This window comes from Phyllobates terribilis, unplaced genomic scaffold, assembly GCF_046119375.1.
Source record: "Phyllobates terribilis strain yellow unplaced genomic scaffold, ASM4611937v1 Scaffold_11__3_contigs__length_659146591, whole genome shotgun sequence".
Taxonomy (NCBI): domain Eukaryota; kingdom Metazoa; phylum Chordata; class Amphibia; order Anura; family Dendrobatidae; genus Phyllobates; species Phyllobates terribilis.
The window spans coordinates 123,553,720-123,575,251 of NW_027362771.1; the positions used below are offsets into that span (position 1 = coordinate 123,553,720).

The 21,532-nt window shown below is 42.4% G+C and overlaps 1 protein-coding gene across 1 annotated transcript in view; it reads left to right on the plus strand.

The window, feature by feature from the left end:
* Positions 1-21,532, plus strand: part of LOC141165727 (dynein axonemal heavy chain 3-like) — a 2,796,342-nt gene that overhangs the window by 2,688,917 nt on the left and 85,893 nt on the right. The window contains exon 70 of the mRNA XM_073651577.1: positions 3,117-3,410. Coding sequence (XP_073507678.1) covers positions 3,117-3,410 — 294 coding nt within the window. The remainder of the gene's footprint in view (positions 1-3,116; positions 3,411-21,532) is intronic.

The window sequence follows — 21,532 nt, forward strand, 5'->3', positions numbered from 1 at the left end:
CGCCTCCCAGACCCATTACAGTTGTTCACAGTCAGCTGTGTCTAAAATCTGGACCAAATACAAACAATATGGGAAGGTTGTTAAAGGCAAACATACTGGTAGACCAAGGAAGACATCAAAGCGTCAAGACCGGAAACTTAAAGCAATATGTCTCCAAAACAGGAAATGCACAACAAAACAAATGAGGAACGAATGGGAGGAAACTGGAGTAAATGTCTGTGACCAAACTGTAAGAAACCGCCTAAAGGAAATGAGATTTACATACAGAAATACTAAACATAAGCCATCATTAACACCTAAACAGAAAAAAACAAGGTTACAATGGGCTAAGGAAAAGCAATCGTGGACTGTGGATGACTGGATGAAAGTCATATTCAGTGATGAATCGCGTATCTGCATTGGGCAAGGTGATGCTGGAACTTTTGTTTGATGCCGTTCCAATGAGATTTATAAAGATGACTGCATGAAGAGAACATGCAAATTTCCACAGTCATTTATGATATGGGGCTGCATGTCAGGTAAAGGCACTGGGGAGATGGCTGTCATTACATCTTCAATAAATGCCCAAGTTTACATTGATATTTTAGACAATTTTCTTATCCCAACAATTGAAAGGATGTTTGGGGATGATGACATCATTTTTCAAGATGATAATGCATCCTGCCATAGAGCAAAGACTGTGAAAACATTCCTTGAAAGAAGACACATAAGTTCAATGTCATGGCCTGGAAGTAGTCCAGATCTCAATCCAAATGAAAATCTTTGGTGGAAGTTGAAGAAAATGGTCCATGACAAGGCTCCAACCTGCAAAGCTGATCTAGCAACAGCAATCAGAGAAAGTTGGAGCCAGATTGATGAAGAGTACTGTTAGTCACTCATTAAGTCCATGCCTCAGAGACTGCAAGCTGTTATTAAAGCCAGAGGTGGTGCAACAAAATACTAGTGATGTATTGGAGTCTTCTTTTGTGTGTTTGTTTTTCATGATTCCATAATTTTTTCCTCAGAATTGAGTGATTCCATCATTTTTTCCCTCTGCTTGGTCTGAAAAAAATTACCCTTACTGAGTACCACATTTTTAATCTTGATGTCTTTTAGTGTTTCTTAAAGCCCTAAAGTTGCCATTTGAAATGACTTTATTTTTGTGCCATGTCTGTGATCTGCTTTTTTCCAACAACATTAAACAACTGAATGAACATCCTCTGAACCCGGTGATTCCATAATTTTTGCCAGGGGTTGTATGTTGCTGTGCAGCACTAGAATCAATTCACAGTCCGTATCTGCCTGAAGTATGTATATTCTCACTGTGTTTGTGTGGGTGTGTTCCCAGTACTCCATTTTTGCCACACACACCATAAAGACTGATACCTGCTTCCATTGAAATTAGCCCTAGTGTTTGTCTAGAAAAAGAAATTTGATTATGGACAGAGACTAATGTCAATGGAGACAATATTTGTATAAAGCCTTATACTGACCATTAATGTGAAATATGTAATTTCAATTTTTTTTTTCTAAAAGTCTAATATTGAAAATTCTAATTATTTGTGTCAATATTTAACAAATGTGATTCATCAGGTCATCAGGTCATAGAAAAGTATTATTTAATAATACTTTTTTACGCACAAAAAAAAGTTATGCAATGGCATGATAAAATGTTTTTTTTTTAGAGCCAGCATAAAATAGTGTGACGGTGTGATTGAATAGTGGTGATTCCAATAATATAGCATTACTAACTGGCGATTTTTATGAAAAAAATGTATGTATACACGTTGTGTCAAACCAGATAATATAGAGACTATTAGGAAAATAACTGCGTAGCTGTACAGGCTAATTGATAGTTCAGAAATAACACATTATGGTTGCCTTATCATTTTATCCCATAAATGCACAAAGGGCTAAAAAAAAATAAAAAGACAGATGTTTGTGCTATGCTTTCAAGGAGTATAGCAGAAAAATCCACGGTGTTCATCAGAGTACACCAAAGGGCTTACCAGTGGAACTTTTCAGCAAACTTTGTTTTTTATTTCGCCTTTCCATTACAAAGATATTAGCAATCAAAGTACAGGGTGGGCCATTTACATGGATACACCTAAATTAAATGGGAATGGTTGGTGATATCAACTTCCTGTTTGTGGCACATTAGTATATGGGAGGGGGAAAACTTTTCCAGATGGGTGGTGACCATGGTGGCCATTTTGAAGTCTGCCACTTTGGATCCAACTTTATTTTTTTCAATGGGAACAGGGTCATGTGACGCATCAATCTTATTGAGAATTTCATAAGAAAAACAATGGTGTACTTTGTTTTAACATAACTTTATTCTTTCATAAGTTTTTTACAAGTTTATGACCACTTATAAAATGTGTTCAAAGTGCTGCCCATTGTGTTGGATTGTCAATGCAACCCTCTTCGCCCACTTTTGACACACTGATAGCAACACCGCAACACATCATCATGTAGCAATTTCAGATATCCAGTGGCATTGAGGTTTCCATTGATGAAGAATGGTGCATAATAATTAATAAACCAGGGTAGCAAAATAGATTTTTAGCCTTAAATATATGCATTTATCAAAAAAAAACTAAAGGTGTCCATATCCTTTAAATTCTGCAAACTTATGAAAAATTTTACAAATGAGAAGAGTTATGGAAACAGCAAATCATCATTTTAATTGATCTACATAACTCTCCAGGTACCATTATTCAAACTATGTATTAATTTAATATCATATATAAAGTGTTTCTTCTAGTTATGACTCTTTATCACTGTGTGAAAGTTATTATAGTCATAACAACAGCAATATCATCTACTTATTTTACATCATTTCTCATAAATATTTTACAAAGAATTTATACCAAAGGCCAAGAATCTATTATTTCTTCCTGATGACACTCATTTACAGGCCATTAAAATGCAAATACATCTATGGTTTTTAGATCAGAAAAATTAACATTAACAGTAGGATGATTGATTAAAGGTCGCATAGACCGTATAACTTAATTTTCCGGATAATGATTGTGTTTGGGTTCTCTCCAGATTGTCAGGGATTCCTAATTAATTTTATAAGAGGACATGTGAATAATAATGTATTTTTCATGACTTTTGATTTTTTTTTATAGGCCGCTGAAGAAGGTACATGGGTTGTACTCCAGAACTGCCACTTGGCCATTAGTTGGCTCACAGATCTAGAACATATCTGTGAAGAAGTCATTACAGATAAAGAAAAGACAAAATCCAGTTTCCGCTTGTGGCTGACCAGTTATCCTTCGCAAAATTTTCCCGTCTCTGTATTGCAAAATGGAATAAAAATGACCAACGAATCCCCAAAGGGACTAAGAGCAAACTTGTTAAAGTCATACCTCAGTGATCCAATTTGTAATCCAAGTTTCTTTAATGGCTGTAACAAACCACAGGTAGGTTACCTTTAATGTGTTACTGCACTGAACAAGCTCATTAATATCTAAGCCAAGCATTCACGGAGCTTGACTAGACCAGGGGATAACTGAAGTTAAAACCAATAGCACCTCGGTATGAACTAAAACCAACAGCGTTTCTAATAATCTGCATATTTCTACTCTTTGATTCCAAGTAAGATTTGACTTTATTTCTTGAAAATGAAATGTAAAGAATTTACAAAAAAAGTTACTGTATAACCAATTAATAATAATTCACAAGTATTTAACATCATTCAGCTCAGTGCAAAGGGTTCCTGACAGGTCTGCCAAGGCTCCTGTAAGGTACACTTGGCCTATTATTGCAATTAAACAAAGTCCCTGATGTCTCACACACACCCTGCAAAAAATCAACCTTAAAGGTACATCTTTTCTTATGCTAATTAGCCAGGACTAGTCCAGTTTTAGTTTCTGTAACCATATCCTTCATTCCAGTACATGCATGGGACCTTTGCTCCAAGCATTTCTGTCTGAGCAAACGCAGTGAAGCTGGGTGTACTCTCCTTGGCTCCAGCTGCATGCTGCACATGCCCAGGAAGCTGTAGTGATGTGGTTCTGGAAGGATGTCACTACAACTCCACTCCACTGCTTCATGTGCATACATAGCACAAGCCACAAGACTTGGACAAGCCACCCAGTTGGGGATGCTTAAAGTGGATGTGGTGGGAAAGCATGTCAATCACACCCATAGGTGAATTATTACAGCAGCTGGAGTCCACTGGTCTGGGGGAAGTGATGCACCGCCAGAATAGTTCAGTTTAGCCTAAGAAGAGTTACACTTTAAGAGGGGCTTTTTACAGTAAAGAAACATTTGTGTGGGACATGAGGGACTTTGTTGTAATCTAATTTTTTATTTTTTATTTTACTCGCTTATACAGCACCATTAATACCACAGTGCTTTACAGACAATATCGGCACTGTCCCCATCGGGGCTCACAATCTACATTTCCTATCAGTATGTCTTTGGCGTGTTGGAGGAAACCGGAGAACCCAGAGGAAATCCACGCAAACACAGGGAGAGCATACAAACTCCTTGCAGATGTAGTCCTTGGCGGGATTTGAACCCAAGACCCCAGCGCTGCAGCGCTGGGATCCTGGGTTCAAATCCCACCAAAGACAACATCTGTAATGCAGTAAAATGCCAATTTAATCTTATGGGAGCAGTTCAGGAGCCTCGGGGGACCAAGCAGATTTTCTTTAAGGACAGTTAAAAAAAACTTCTAGAAATATATCACTCTCATTCAGAACTTTCACTGCAGATTCCATAATATTTGCTGGAAAAGAAACAGCGCAGGATCCAGGGTTACATTTCCAAGTAAAATAATAAACACTGCAACGCAATTCATTAGAAGTTAACTGGGTCCGTCAGTTGGAGTTGCCCTCTCTCTTGTGCTGGATCTGGCTTTCATTATTCTTTCTTTTATTTTATCCCAGAAACATGTAAATGTGAAAAAAATATGTGAACTGAGTTTTTTATTTATTAATGCATACAAATGAACTACTTTTCTATTAACTTTCTCTAATGGTATCTCTAAAGGGGTTCTCCGGAAATAGAAAAAAATAACTGAAGGAAATATCTTTATAAATAAATTCCTAAATAAGTTTAATTAGCAAATCACAATCATTTTGTTTACAGAGGTAATCACTATTGAATTAAAATGGCCATCACCTTGTTACACCTTACACCTTGTAGTCTGTCCTAGAATGTTAGGAGAGATGCCTGTGGCAGGAAATCAGCTGCGTCAACAACCCAGGTTTTGCTGCGGTTTTTGATGCATTTTTTGTGCATTTTTTCAGCGTTTTTTTCACTGTCTCACTGTCCTTCTGTCTCTATATAAATGTACAAAAAGTTCTTTGAAAAAAAAGAACCCCATTCTATTTTGTCATCAAAAACACTGAAAAAACGCTGACATTTTGGTTTCTTTTTGATGCGTTTTTTTCAACATTTTTTTCACCACCCATTACTTCCCATGGGTGAAAAAATGCTGAAAAAACTCTGAAAGAAGTGACATGCTCTATTTTCCAAAAAAACAACCAAGGCACAAAATTCGCAAAAAAAAAAAAACATGATGTGTGAAGAGAGAATTCTGGTTTCTCATAGACTTTGCTGGTACTGCAAAACGCAACTGAAAATTTTCATAAAAATCTACAGCAAAAAACACTGAAAAACACAACATGTGTGAACATAGCCTTAGTGGAGCACATCTTGCTGAAACCTCCTACTGCACATGGTCACAGGTACCTCTCCTAACATTCTAGGACAGGTTTCTCTCAGTAAAACAAGATGACGGCTAATTTAATTCTATAGTAATTACCTCCTTAAACAAAACAATTGTGATTTGCTAATTAAATTAATTTAGGAATTTATTTATACTGTCATTTTCATTAGTTATCTTGTTTTTTCGGTTCCTGAAGAATCCCTTTAAGATGTTGGTTAAAATACTGCTGGCTTCTGTGCCCTTTTTGGGCATCGGATTGGATTGAGGGGATGAACAAGAAGTAGTGACATGCTTTGATATAATATATTTGCACCTTGGAAAACAGAGTTCTCTCTAACCCTTTCAAGGGAGAAATAGCAGCAACTTGCATCACTTTATTAGGACATTTAGTTGTTGACATGTAATACACACTTTCATTGGCAGTAAGATCATATCAGTAGACCACACAGCATGTAGCTGTCAGTTTTCAAATATGTATGGCTCTGTTCACATTGTAGGCACCTGTAAAGACATTCTGGCTAATAGTTGACGAATGGCACATAATATAACAGAAGGAATACAAACTCGCAAGATAAACCTCCACTGTAATCGAGGCGTGTGATGTAAAAAGCCAAGTTTTGCCCTGAGTATAGCTATCCCCAACCTTTCACCTGAGTTATTTTGGAGATAAACAAATGTGTTTTGTATTAAGTTTCATTTCGGCATAAAATCTTTATCATCCTCCTGGGAACACCATTTTTTTATCTAATATTTGTTGCTGACATTTTCAGAATATTTTCTTTATCTTTATAGTGGTCATTGCTTCATTGTTAGAGTAGATGTTCATAAGTGCTAATTAGACAGATGTAAAAGAATCATGCAGATCTACTGAAGACACCATTAGGAGAAGCTTGAGAACATACTACATAGAACTCCTACATAGTAACATAGTATGCAGAAATTTCCTAAGGTCCCTCTACTGGGGGCTTCACACTGCCTGCAAGTCATATTTTAAATCGACAGTCAAACAAGAGTAAATGCACAACCTAACTTTTGGACATTGTCTTTAAAGGGGTATTGTAACATACCTGGCGGCGGGCTTGCATGGTGCACCATCTCTCACTATGCAAGATCGCAAACTTGATCTTCAGTCTCTGTTCTGACTGCTTAGGGCGGTGGCCCGGTTACTTCCTGTTTCTTGTAGCTGCTGTGGGCACACCCCTAATGCGTCCTCAGCCTATTGCTGTCTGTCACTGGATATTTAAACCAGCTTCACCTGGAAGCTGGTGCCTGAGCAACTCTATCATTCAGTGCGCTCCTTGACTCTGAATGTGCCAGGTCCTGTTCTGTGTTTTCTTGCCTGTCTGTCCGCCTTCCTGGAGGCTGTATTTCCAGGCCAGTCTGAACACGCTCCTAGCCTGTTCGTCCCGCCTTCTGGGGGCCGCATACCCAGACCCGCTCCTATATCTCGCTGCAGTGTCAGTTCCTGTCTGAACACTCAGTTCCTGTCTGAACACTCTCCTAGTCTGTTACCTGTTTTTCTCTATGTCCGTACCTTCACTTTTTCTGCAGAGTCTGAACCTGCACCTAACTCCTACTCGTTGTCGCTGTACTTCCGTTTGTGAGTTTAGAGTCCACTCGCTACTTCATTGCAAGTATCCTGTGTGTATCTGGTTCTGCCTTTCCCTTCCTGTCCCCTCACTGCTCCGGCGGTTCTTGCCTGCACTGCCTTGCTCACCGCTCCGGCGGTTCTTGTCTGCTCTGCCTTGCTCACCGCCCCGGCGGTTCTTGCCTGCTCTGCCTTGCTCACCGCTCCGGCGGTTCTTGCCTGCTCTGTCTTGCTCACCGCTCCGGCGGTTCCTCTCTGCTCCGCCTTGCCCACCACTCCGGCGGTTCCTCTCTGCTCTGCTTGTCTACCGCATCTGCGGTTCTGTTCCTGAATCCCAGTCTGTACTGGACCCTATCCAGCCTGTGCTCCAACCTGCTAGTACCTTCCCGTCTGCACGCCAGCCATACTTGTCAGTACCACCTGTCTTCATACCAGCCATGCCTGCCAGCATCCTCCTGTCTGCACTCCAGCCGTGCCTGCCAGTGCCCACCTGTCTGCATGCCAGTCATGTCTGTCAATACCCACCTGTCTGTGTGCCAGCCTAACCTGCCTGTTCCTGTATTCCCTGGTGTGGGTCAACAGCCGTGTCCGCGGTCTGGCCTGGAGTAGCACCTGGTCCCTCTGCTCGGTTCCTCCCTGGTGCACGGCGTCGTAGCCGTCGTGCGACCTTGGTCGGATCGGGTTGATACTTAGTTACGCCCCTCAAGGCACTCTCCGGTTCAGGGCACAGTGGAATCACTAAATCACGCACACGCCAGTCAGCCCGGGCGTGTGCTTAACAGTTTGCTCAAGCCATGGTTCCCTTTGAAACCCATGGCCCTTCGCTCTCAGAGACAGCTTGAATCCATGTCCAGCGAATACGTGCATTAAAAATAAATAAATAAATAAAAATTTTCTCTAGCTATGGCCCAGGCGATGTACGCACCAGTCCAAATGGGGCTTTCTGCACCCGTTCCTGTGGATCCGCCAATGTACTATGGGGATCCTAAACAAAGCTGTGCGTTTGTGGAGCAATGCATGCTGCAGTTCCAGTTCTATGCTCACTATTTTCCTACCGATCGGGTTAAAGTGGGATTTATGATGTCCTACCTAACGAGTGATGCCTTGAAATGGATCACCCCCCTATGGGAAGCAAGGGATCCTATCGTCTCTGACCTGCAGGCCTTCCTGGTGGCTTTTCTAATGGTCTTCGATGACCTCAATCCTGAAGCCTCTGCTAATGCTTCACTTCCCAGTATCCCGGAGCAGCCCCGATGGGTAATGTGTGTGGGTAGCTCACCAGTTCTCCAGCCCGAAGAGACTGATGCCCACCCAGAATCCACACAGGATGACTACGCTCTGCAGAATACTTCTCTTCCCAACCTCAAGAGGCAGTCCAGACGTGCAAGGCGTAGAGGCAAACCATCACGCCAGGTTCTGTCCTCCCAAAGACCTCTTGTTCCCCAGCCTGCAGAAGCAGCTACCCGCACTGAATCCATGAAGGTTGACCATGTTCGGCAGGCAAAGCAGAGGCCGGAACTCAGTCACGAAATCGGATTGCTGTCCCGCTGCGGTTGTTTGGGTCCCCCTGACGGTCTATGTCCAGTGAAGGTTGGAGAATCCCAAGACATTAGGCCTGTAGGAGAGGCTGCCCTGGGCATTGGTGTTTCCTCTCCACAGATGACCATGACTGTCTCCGTGGCAAGTAAAAGCTTCGGATTAACCGGAAGTTTCGGGCTTAAAGCCTTGAAGAGTCAATGTCTGATTCCCGTCCGAAAACTCCGGAAGCCGGTTTGGGCATTGTCTGCAGAAGGACGAGCCCTACTCAGAAACAGTCAAAAGATGTCTTTACAAATTAAGCTCCAGATTGGAGCATTACACTTGAAGAATCTTTCCTTTCAGGTGCTGACTGGTTTACCCACAAGTCGTCCAGAGCCGAGAGATCTAGTGCCCGCTCAGGTCTGGAGACCTTGCATGGTGTATCTTGGGGGACTGTTAAGGTACAAGGGGTGTCCAGTTCCCATATCTTCAGGACAGTCAGCAATGTCTTCTTCTTCTTCACCAGATCTGCTAGTCGCTGACTCACTGTGCGCTGAAGTCTCCGAAGGAAGAGAAGCGGAGGTAATGTCCCCACACAGTCTTGACGATTGTACCAACGATCTAGCTTCAGGTACCGTCCCGCCTCACAGACATGTCTTCTCTGAAACCAGTTTTAGGATGGTCCCAAAGCATGGACTCTCCATTTTAATAAATCTGGCCTTGCGTCCATCGAGGCGGTGGATACCCCCAAGTCTCTGCATCCCTCCAACCAGGCGGAGGACCTCCAGTTGCCTCCTGAATCCTCCGGGGTGCTACCTGATAACAAATGGAGAGAGACTTCCCTACACCCTGTACCTGATACCTTGCCCGCTTCATCCAGTGAGCTTGACCAAGTGGACCCCAAAGCAGTGGTTACCCCCGAGTCTCTGCACCCCTCCAACCAGGCGGAGGACCTCCAGTTGTCTCCTGAACCCTCCGGGGTGCTACCTGATAACAAATGGACAGAGACTTTCTTACACCCTGTACCTGGTACTTCACCCACTTCAACCGTTGCTGAAGATGGCTTGATGGAAGGAAGCATCCTAGTTACCAAGATGATGAGACCAGTTTCGTTCCCTCTAGAGGATAGAAGAAGTAATCTTGTTGAAGAGAAGGATTGGCCTCCCAATTCTCTGCAGAACACTCTTGCAGGCTTGAAGAAGAGGGGGCGTAAGGGGGAGGGTACTGTAACATACCTGGTGGCAGGCTTGCATGGTGCACCATCTCTCACTATGCAAAATCGCAAACTTGATCTTCAGTCCAGTCTGCTAGCCTGGCTTCTATTCATGCTGTCTGTTTGTATCTGTTCTGACTGCTTAGGGCGGTGGCCCGGTTACTTCCTGTTTCTTGTAGCTGCTGTGGGCACACCCCTAATGCTTCCTCAGCCTATTGCTGTCTGTCACTGGATATTTAAACCAGCTTCACATGGAAGCTGGTGCCTGAGCAACTCTATCATTCAGTGCGCTCCTTGACTCTGAATGTGACAGGTCCTGTTCTGTGTTTTCTTGCCTGTCTGTCCGCCTTCCTGGAGGCTGTATTTCCAGGCCAGTCAGAACACGCTCCTAGCCTGTTCGTCCCGCCTTCTGGGGGCCGCATACCCAGACCCGCTCCTGTATCTCGCTGCAGTGTCAGTTCCTGTCTGAACACTCAGTTCCTGTCTGAACACTCTCCTAGTCTGTTACCTGTTTTTCTCTATGTCAGTACCTTCCCTTTTTCTGCAGAGTCTGAACCTGCACCTAACTCCTACTCGTTGTTGCTGTACTTCCATTTGTGAGTTTAAAGTCCACTCGCTACTTCATTGCAAGTATCTTGTGTGTATCTGGTTCTGCCTTTCCCTTCCTGTCTGTTCCGTGTGAACAGAGCCCTGTCCCCTCTGCTCTGCCTTTGCTCAAACTCTGGAGGTTCCTGCCCGCTCTGCCTTGCTCACCGCTCCGGCGGTTCTTGTCTGCTCTGCCTTGCTCACCGCTCCAGTGGTTCTTGTCTGCTCTGCCTTGCTCACCGCCCCGGTGGTTCTTGCCTGCTCTGCCTTGCTCACCACTCCGGAGGTTCTTTCCTGCTCTGCCTTGCTCACCGCTCCGGCAGTTCTTGCCTGCTCTGCCTTGCTCACCGCTCCGGCGGTTCTTGCCTGCTCTGCCTTTCTCACCGCTCCGGCAGTTCTTGCCTGCTCTGCCTTGCTCACCGCTCCGGCGGTTCCTCTCTGCTCCGCCTTGCCCACCGCTCCGGCGGTTCCTCTCTGCTCTGCTTGTCTACCGCATCTGCGGTTCTGTTCCTGAATTCCAGTCTGTACTGGACCCTATCCAGCCTGTGCTCCAACCTGCTAGTACCTCCCCGTCTGCACGCCAGCCGTACTTGTCAGTATCCCCCTGTCTGCATACCAGCCGTGCCTGCCAGCATCCTCCTGTCTGCACTCCAGCCGTGCCTGCCAGTGCCCACTTGTCTGCATGCCAGCCGTGCCTGCCAATACCCACCTGTCTGTGTGCCAGCCTAACCTGCCTGTTCCTGTATTCCCCAGTGTGGGTCAACAGCCGTGTCTGGGCTCTGGCCTGGAGTAGCACCTGGTCCCTCTGCTCGGTTCCTCCCTGGTGCATGGCGTCGTAGCCGTCGTGCGACCTTGGTCGGATCGGGTTGATACTTAGTTACGCCCCTCCAGGCACTCTCCGGTTCATGGCACAGTGGAATCACTAAATCACGCACACGCCAGTCAGTCCGGGCGTGTGCATAACAGGTATTCCCATCTCCAAGATCCTATCCCAATATGTAGTAGGTGTAATAATAATAATAATAATATTAGCAAATACATCAAATTAGAAATGTAGTATAGTATTTTTGATTTGCTATGTCTCTTTCCTCATGTGCAGGCATCGCAGGACCTTAGGTATCCATGGTTACGTCCACTGATAAAGTCACAGTTAGTTAGCTAGTTGCTTGTGGTCATAACCATGGATACCTAAGGTCCTGCGATGCCTGCACACGAGGAAAGAGACATAGCGAATCAAAAATACTATACTACATTTCTAATTGGAGGTATTTTCTAATATTACTATTATTACACCTACTACATATTGGGATGGGATCTTGGAGATGGGAACACCCCTTTAATGTCACAGTATCCTCTTGATACAAATGCCAAGTAAGCATATTAAAACTTACCATAGTTGTCCTTTCATGTCAACATCTTCATATTTTTTGAAAAATTTTACTAAAAATAGTTATATATTTAAAAAAAACTTATTTGTCCACCACTTGCTTTTTTCAAAGTCAAGAATTGAATCAATGAGTTCTCCTATCTGGACCAGTGGAATGTTCACCCATAAGACTCAAAACCATTAACCCCTTATCACCTAAGATTGTATTGACGTTCATGACACAGCACCATTTTTCAAATCTGACTTGTGGGAATTTATGTGGTAAAAACTTTGGAATATTTCTTCCAATCCCAGAGATTCTGATATTGTTATTTGAGACACATTGTACTTCATGACAGTGGTAAAATTAGGTCAATAAAATTTGCGTTTATGAAATTATCAGAAATTTTCCAAGTTTGAATGTTTATGCCCTTATAGCAGATAGCTATACCAAACAAAATAGTTAATAAATAACATTTACTTTGTGTCTACTTTACATCAGCATCATTTCTGAAACGCACTTTTATTTTGGTAGGATGTTAAAAGGGATGAAAGTTTAGCAGTAACATTTCATTTTTCAGCAACATTTACCAAGTCTATTTTTTTTACAGACTTATTAACTTTGGGTGCTTTATATGTCAGAACCCCACCCCCCGAAAAGTGATATAATTTAAAAACTGCACCCCACAATGTTCTGAACCACTAATCACAGACAGATGGGTAAATAAATAGGGGTGGTACCATGACCACCACACCCTTTTTGCTACAGATGATTGACACTTTTTGAGACAACATGCCACCACTGTTTGTTTGTTTTTAACCCTAGAACGCATACCTGGGGCCTGCAGGCCAGCCCTGTTAATTGTTTTCTATTTTCTGCAAGATTACTTTAGTTAGAATTTTGAAACTCTAGGTATTCTTCATGTATATAGTTGTTTGTCATTTTTGTTTGAGTTATTCCATGTTATTTGCACACGGGCCTAAAAGGCCCCAGGTATATGAAAAAGTAGATTTTTATGGTCATGCGTTCTAGGGTTAACACTTTGACCTGTAAAATGCTGTGAATTGACCTGATGTGGGAGTGAATGGGGTGTCCACAAAGTTCCCGGGTAATGAGTAGAAATGGTCTGCTGTCAGGAACAACAACCATCTTTGCTCAATTACGGTGTGATTAAATGCGATGATTGATTCATGCAGTGCCGCACATGTGAGACGGTTTGCTGACACTCACTTCCCACTGCCTGTACATGTACAGCAGATGTGGGGAAGGTGTTATAAGCTTTTCATGGGTAGCAGATTTTTATGATCGCTTTTTCACTACATGTTAAGACATACCCCAAACATATTCTATGGGATTCTGCTCCATGGAAGCTTTCAGATGATGTTTTTGCCTTCCAATCTTGTTTTTTTAGCAGTTTGGCAAGAAGCTCCATTTTCAAAGAACAGAATGAATGTTTTGGCCAGCAGCCCACCTAAGAATATTGGAAGACACAATATTCTCAAGTTGGCTGCCAAACAAAACCTTTTGCTTTGTTCATGGAATATTGAGCTTTTTTGCAACACTGCTTAAAAGGCCCAAAGTTTGAATGTAAAAATCTGGAAAATCTCAATGGCCAATCAATCACTTGAAATAATTCTTATAGAACATGCCTGGTCTATGTTTGATCATGCAGAGACAACATTCAAAAAATTTTGCTTCCTTTTAGTTTTTGCATGCTAAGTTATGCCAAGATTCCACAGATCAAGATAAACTCATTTATTCCATTGCTGACTGGGTTAAGGTTTGAATAAAGCAACGAATGGAACACAATGTCCAAAACTCAGGGTGTCAATTTACTTATGGATTGGCTCAGGGCCGGACTGGAACAAAAAAAACAGCTCTGCTGCACAAACCCCACCAGCCAACATACCATAACACCCCTCACCCCCATCAGTGAGTTTTCCTAAACTTTCTCATGCCCCTCATCACTCTCTTAAAGGAGTTAGGCCTCTTTCACACATCCTGATATTTCCAGTACCAGAAAGACCAGTACCGGAGATATCCATGTCCGTGTGCTGCCTGTGTGCTGCATCAGGAGCACACGTACCGGTGCCTGGGAATAAGTGTACAGTTAGCACTGTTCCCGGCACAGCGATCAGCACCAGCAGGGACAATGATGAGAGTAGTAGTGTTTGCTCCAGCAGTGTCCGACTGTAAAAATAAAAATTAAAAAATCCTTATACTTACCTGTCCTAAGTGTCCCCCGCTGTAATCCATGCAACCGATCAGCAGAGGAGCCGGGGAGAATGACTCCTGCAGCAAGTGGGCCCCTGGTCTGTTCTAAGCTCAGTGAGTGACAGGACACCACTCGCTTAGCACAGCTGCGGGGCCGCTCGCTGCAGGAGTCATTCTCCCCGGCTCCTCAGCATGATTGGTCGCATGGATTACAGCGGGGGATACTTAGGACAGGTGAGTATAACGATTTTTTTTATTTTATTCTTATTTTTACAGATGGAGACAGCAGGAGCAGGCACTACTACTCTCATCATTGTCCCTGCTGGTGCTAATCACAGCGCTGGCAGGGAACCATGATGAGGTCAGCATTCAGCACCCAACACTTGAAAACATCGCTAACTGTACCGCTGATTCCCAAGCGCTGGTACGTGTCACATGGATGGCATCCGTGTGTGGTATGTGTTTACACGGACCCGTTGACTTGAATGGGTCCGTGTGATCCGTGCTGCCGGCCAAAAACGGACATGTGGAGGACACGGACACATGGTCCTTGGAAACACACTGATGTGTGCAGACCCATTCATTTGAATGGGTCTACGTGTGTCAGTGCCTCCGTTATGTGTGGAAACTGTCACCACACGTACTGGAAACACTGACGTGTGAAAGAAGCCATATTTGAAGAGCAGTGCACATGATCCACCACAGCTGCATTTACATGGTGCTCTTCAGATTACTGGTTCTCGGGATCATGGGGGTCCCAGCAGTCAACGATTGGAAAGGTCTTGGGATAGGGGATTACTTGGGATAATCCGTTTAAACGGGTTTTCCAATATTTATTTCTATTTTCCCATAGGAATATTGAAAATAATAAACCAATATTAACCCTCCCAAAGTCTAATGTTGCCTCTCCGGCAACAGGACTGGAGAAGGGGTACTGTGCATTGTATATATACAGGAGAAGTGGTACTGTGCAGTGTATATATACAGGACAGGAGAGGTGGTACTGTGCAGTGTATATATACAGGACAGGAAAGGTGGTACTGTTCAGTGTATATATACATTTGTATCCAACATTCAGTGTGTGTGTGTGTATATATATATATACATATATATATACATACAGTATATACAGTACAGACCAAAAGTTTGGACACACCTTCTCATTTAAAGATTTTTCTGTATTTTCATGACTATGAAAATTGTACATTCACACTGAAGGCATCAAAACTATGAATTAACACATGTGGAATTATATACTTAACAAAAAAGTGTGAAACAACTGAAAATATGTCTTATATTCTAGGTTCTTCAAAGTGGCCACCTTTTGCTTTGATGACTGCTTTGCACACTCTTGGCATTCTCTTGATGACCTTCAAGAGGTAGTCACCGGAAATGGCTTTCACTTCACAGGTGTGCCCTGTCAGGTTTAATAAGTGGGATTTATTGCCTTATAAAAGGTTTTGGGACCATCAGTTGTGTTGTGCAGAAGTCAGGTTGATACACAGCTGATAGTCCTACTGAATAGACTGTTAGAATTTGTATTATGGCAAGAAAAAGGCAGCTAAGTAAAGAAAAATGAGTGGTCATCATTACTTTAAGAAATGAAGGTCAGTCAGTCCGAAAAATTGGGCAAACTTTGAAAGTGTAGTTGCAAAAACCATCAAGCTCTACAAAGAAACTGGCTCACATGAGGACCGCCCCAGGAAAGGAAGACCAAGAGTCACCTCTGCTTCTGAGGATAAGTTTATCCGAGTCACCAGCCTCAGAAATCGCAGGTTAACAGCAGCTCAGATTAGAGACCAGGTCAATGCCACACAGAGTTCAAGCAGCAGACACATCTCTTCAACAACTGTTAAGAGGAGACTTTGTGCAGCAGGCCTTCATGGTAAAATAGCTGCTAGGAAACCACTGCTAAGGACAGGCAACAAGCAGAAGAGACTTGTTTGGGCTAAAGAACACAAGGAATGGACATTAGACCAGTGGAAATCTGTGCTTTTGTCTGATGAGTCCAAATTTGAGATCTTTGGTTCCAACCACCGTGTCTTTGTTCGACACAGAAAAGGTGAATGAATGGACTCTACATGCCTGGTTCCCACCGTGAAGCATGGAGGAGGAGGTGGGATGGTGTGGGGGTGCTTTGCTGGTGACACTGTTGGGGATTTATTCAAAATTTAAGGCATGCTGAACCAGCATGGCTACCACAGCATCTTGCAGCGGCATGCTATTCCATCCAGTTTGCGTTTAGTTGGACCATCATTTATTTTTCAACAGGACAATGATCCCAAACATACCTCCAGGCTGTGTAAGGGCTATTTGACCAAGAAGGAGAGTGATGGGGTGCTACGCCAGATGACCTGGCCTCCACAGTCACCAGACCTGAACCCAATTGAGATGGTTTGGGGTGAGCTGGACCGCAGAGTGAGGGCAAAAGGGCCAACAAGTGCTAAGCATCTCTGGGAACTCTGGGAACCATTTCCGGTGACTACCTCTTAAAGGTCATCAAGAGAATGCCAAGAGTGTGCAAAGCAGTCATCAAAGCAAAAGGTGGCTACTTTGAAGAACCTAGAATACAAGACATATTTTCAGTTGTTTCACACTTTTTTGTTAAGTATATAATTCCACATGTGTTAATTCATAGTTTTGATGCCTTCAGTGTGAATGTACAATTTTCATAGTCATGAAAATACAGAAAAATCTTTAAATGAGAAGGTGTGTCCAAACTTTTGGTCTGTACTGTATATATATATATATATATATATATATATATATATAAACACACACACTCACACACACACACACACACCGTATACACATACATACATACCTACATACATAAGATACTGAAAATTACACCATGTATACAGGACAGGAGAAGTATACACAGCTCCACAGTATATACTACAATCAATTATATACATATAAATATATACTGTGCAAAAGAATATAGAGTGGAGCTGTGTATATACTATATTGTATATAGTGTAGAGATGTTCCAGTGTATATAGTAGGGATTCCACACTATATAATACAGTATATACACAGCACCATACTATATAAACATCTCTACACTATATAGTATATATTCACACAACTCTACATTATAATTAACACAGCATTAAACAATATACTATACATCACATAGGAGACACCACGACTGCTGAATACATATCACAAAGAGACTGCTGTATATACATTATATAGGTGATACTGCAGCTATACAGTCACAGTATCACTTATATATTGTATATATAGCAGTCAAAGTATCACCTATATAATGTATGTAGACTGTTGTATATACATTATGTATGTGATGCTGTGACTGCTGTGTATACATTTTATATACTGCAGTCTCAGTATCACCTATATAATATATAAGTGATACTGTGTTTGCTGTGTATAATTGCAGCATCACATATGTAACATATATGCAGCACTATCACCTATATATTGTATACGCAGAAGTTACATTATCAACTATATATTGTATATAGACTGCTGTATATACATTATGTATGTGATAGTGCTACTGCTGTGTATACATTATATAGATGATATTGCAATTATACACAGCAATCACAATATCACCTATGTAACATATATACAGCAGTATCAACTACGTAATATATATACAGCAGTCACGGTATCACCAATATAATGTATATAGACTGCAGTATATACAATATATAGGTGATACTGCGACTGCTGTATATAATCACAGTATTACCTACATAATATATATATAGCAGTAGTAGTATCACCTATATATTGTATATACAGCAGTCAATATACAATATATAGGTGATACTGCGACTGCTGTATATACATTAAAAATGTTTTCATATTAGGACCCAGATTCCTGAGATGGGGAGGATTAAAAGCTACAGGTGTGCAGAGAAGTGGATCCCTGGGATTGGTGAGTAGAGTTTAATACAATGAGCCCTGTGCATACCGTGGCAGCCCTTTCAAACTTCTGAATGAAAGCCCTGTGTGCGCGCTCTCATGCTTGCAGGCTTTGCCTCTGACAAGCGCCGCTGCAGCTGTACACACGGCACTGACAAGTGCACGCTGTTACAAGGGCGGCAGCCTAGGCCACGCGCACACTCTGACAAGTGCCGGATCCCTGGGCCACGCGCACGCACTGACAAGGGCCGGTTCCCTGGGCCGCGTGCACGCTCTGACAAGGGCTGGATCCCTGGGTCACGCACACTCTGACAAGGGCTGCATCCCTGGGCCACGTGCACGCTCTGACAAGGGCCAGATCCCTGGGCTCTGCACACGCTCTGAGAAGGGCCGGATCCCTGGGCCATGCGCACCCTCTGACAAGGGCCAGATCCCTTGGTTGCTGCCCTTGTCAGCGTGCGTGCGGCTGAGGACGCGGCCCTTGTCAGAGTGTACGCATGCACACAGGGCCTTTATTGAGAAGTTTTGAAGGGCCAGCGGCCCAATTTGTAGTTCAGAGCCGCCGGCCCACCAGGAATCTGCCCACCTTGGCAGATTACCAGTCCGGGCCTGGATTGGCTGTGCATGTTTATACATGACATTTGGAACTATGTGTCAGAAAACTGATTCTTAGCAAAGGAGATTCACTTCACTTTACCCATAATAAAAAAAAGATTAAACTTTGGTTGGCAATTTTATATATTCTACTCTCTGTTGATCTGTTCATAATAAAATAAAATAAAAAAATAGAAAAAAATGTTGAAATATATTAACAATAGGCAACATAGGCAAAATTCATTAAGACAACAGTTATACTGATAAGGTTTAAGAATCCAGGCAAAAAATAATGAAATACTCTCTAACACATTGGAATTGGCAGGTCCATATTGAATACATAGGATAGAATACTGTTAGGAAAAGGAACATTATTTCACGTCCTGTCGTCAAACTGTCAACAGAAATGATAGTTCTAAGAATTGGGGATATTCTCTTTGCTGCTTTGCTGTGGAATCTTTTGACATGAATGTCAACAAAAATCCTGTCACATCAGTCAGATTTTTCATTTTGCAGTTTATTTTCTTGTATGTTTGCTACAATGTAACCTTGTCGTGCTTGAAAGATAGCTGAACTATTGCAAAAATATCCTGCACTGTGTAATGACTTGTTCAATATGTCAGCGTTCTAGTTTCATAAATGTACAGCACGATGCGGATGACTTTCCTTTTGTCACTTTAGCTACTACAGAGAAGTATACCCTTATGGCTGAGTTTAACATTGTATTTATTATTACTTATTATATACAATAAAATCAATAACTTTCATATTTGCTCAAAATCCCACATAAACTGCTAAAACAAGAGATTGATTTTATTAGTGTCACTCAGTCTTTAATCTAGTCTTCATAAAGTATTACTGAGAAAAAATAAGAATTCCCTATTGACCATGTTATTGTTTTTACATATACATGTGCAGCAAAAGTTCTCAATAAAAACACTCAGGGGCGGACATATCGTTAATGCAATCTATACAGCCACACAGGGGCCCGACAGATAAGGGGGCCTACTTCCAGCTCAAAATCAGGTTTATGATGAGCTATTGGACTGGCCCGGGGCCCGTATACAGTTCTTGCACATAGGTCCTCTACGCTCTGCATCCGTTGCATATCCAAAGGTCAACTGAAATATTTAATATCTTAGCATAGCATTGCTACAGCTCTTTCTTGTTAATTCTTCTGCAAAAACTATTTTTTTCCTGCTCTTAAAGAATATGGACAAATTAAGACGCAATTATAATTTACTTAAAGGGGAGATGTAATTTTGGAGAAATATAGGGTTAATCTGCAAGTAAAAAGCATTTAAAGGGGTTGTGCCACTATAAAGAATACTTTTAACCAAGCAGAAAATTCGGTGATAAACAGTTTTGTAATTTACATTTATTAAAAATTATGCTCCGTTCAAAAAATACCTAACTTTTATCTTCTGAATTCTGCTCTCTGGCGCCCCCTGGCGTTATTCCATTCCATCCTCATAGTGGGCGATCAGATGGTCGAGTTTGCGCAGTTCCTGTCATCATAAGAGGTCCAATCTCTCCCAACTCCCCACCCCCAGTGATTTACAAACACTTGTATTGGTACTTTTCATCCATGATTTTTTGGCAGGCTCTAGGTCCACAAAAAAATGTGAACAGCCCCTAGACTATAATGGGTGTGGGATATATCCATGGAGCCCACAAAAAAAAATTGGATGACAGAATGAGGCCCTATTGAAAGTGTGGCTTCCGGAAGAAAATTGTTTTCAATCATAGGGGCATGCACGGAATTACACCCAGAAACTTAAATGTATTTTAATGGGATTTTCATTATATTCAGATTTATATTTTAAAAATAATTAGAAAACCATGTATCATTTCCTGTACACTTCACAAATACTTGCTACTTTGAGTTGATAAATGACAAAAAATCCCAATAAAATGCATTCAAGTTTGCATGTGTAACATGAAAAAATGTAGAAAAGTTCACGGGTACGAATACTTTACTACGGCATTGTGTGTGTATATATTGTAATGCAGCGGCTTGCTTGGCATTACGGTAATGGTCCAGGATGTGTTTTGGCTGACCATGTACCTCCCCCTCAGGTGACTTGTCACATGACTGTGACATAGCACAGGTCCTGTGCACACAGAATGTCTGGTCACATGACTGTGACATCAGCACAGGTCCTGTGGGTGTGTACTACAGGATATATAAACCCTGGTAGTCTTGAGACAGTGTGTGTAAGGCGTGAGGCCTGTTCCCGTGTGGGACACCATTAGTGTGAAGCCTGGTGAAGCCTGAAAGGTCGAGGCTGGATCCTTAGGTATAAGCGATGCTAGTGGCCTTGGAGGGCAGAGGCTTGAAAGACAAGAGTCCTGAAAGGCAGAGGCTGGATGTTAAGTGTGAAGACTAGAGATGAGCGTTGTTCTACTCGAACTGTTCGCCAATCTCAAATTCGAGCTGTTTTGGGCGGTGTTCGAGCCGTTCGGCGAACACGAACAATTTGATAAAAATTCGGCTGTTCGAGGTTATGTTCGATAACTGTTCGTGCACCAAAATCATAACTGGATTTTTTCTCAGTAATGATGAAAATTAATGTTAATACGCAGTTTGAGTGTACAGCGGGGTGGGGGGAGGGGCAGGGGATGGATCTCTGCAGGAACAATGAAGATCTCCATTTTTTTTTCTCTTTCCCGCATTTGCAGTGGGGAGGTGCAATCTGTCAGCCTATCAGCAGCGCACACACGGAGCGAAGTGCTTTTTTTCACACAAGCAAGGGCATGTGTCATTGGCAGTGTATGTCACATGTCCTTGCCCTATAAGACCAAGCCATTTTCCCCGTCGCCACCATTTTCTCACTGCTGCAGCTGCGTGTTAGACGGCACCGCTGTTGCTGTGTGCGCTATAC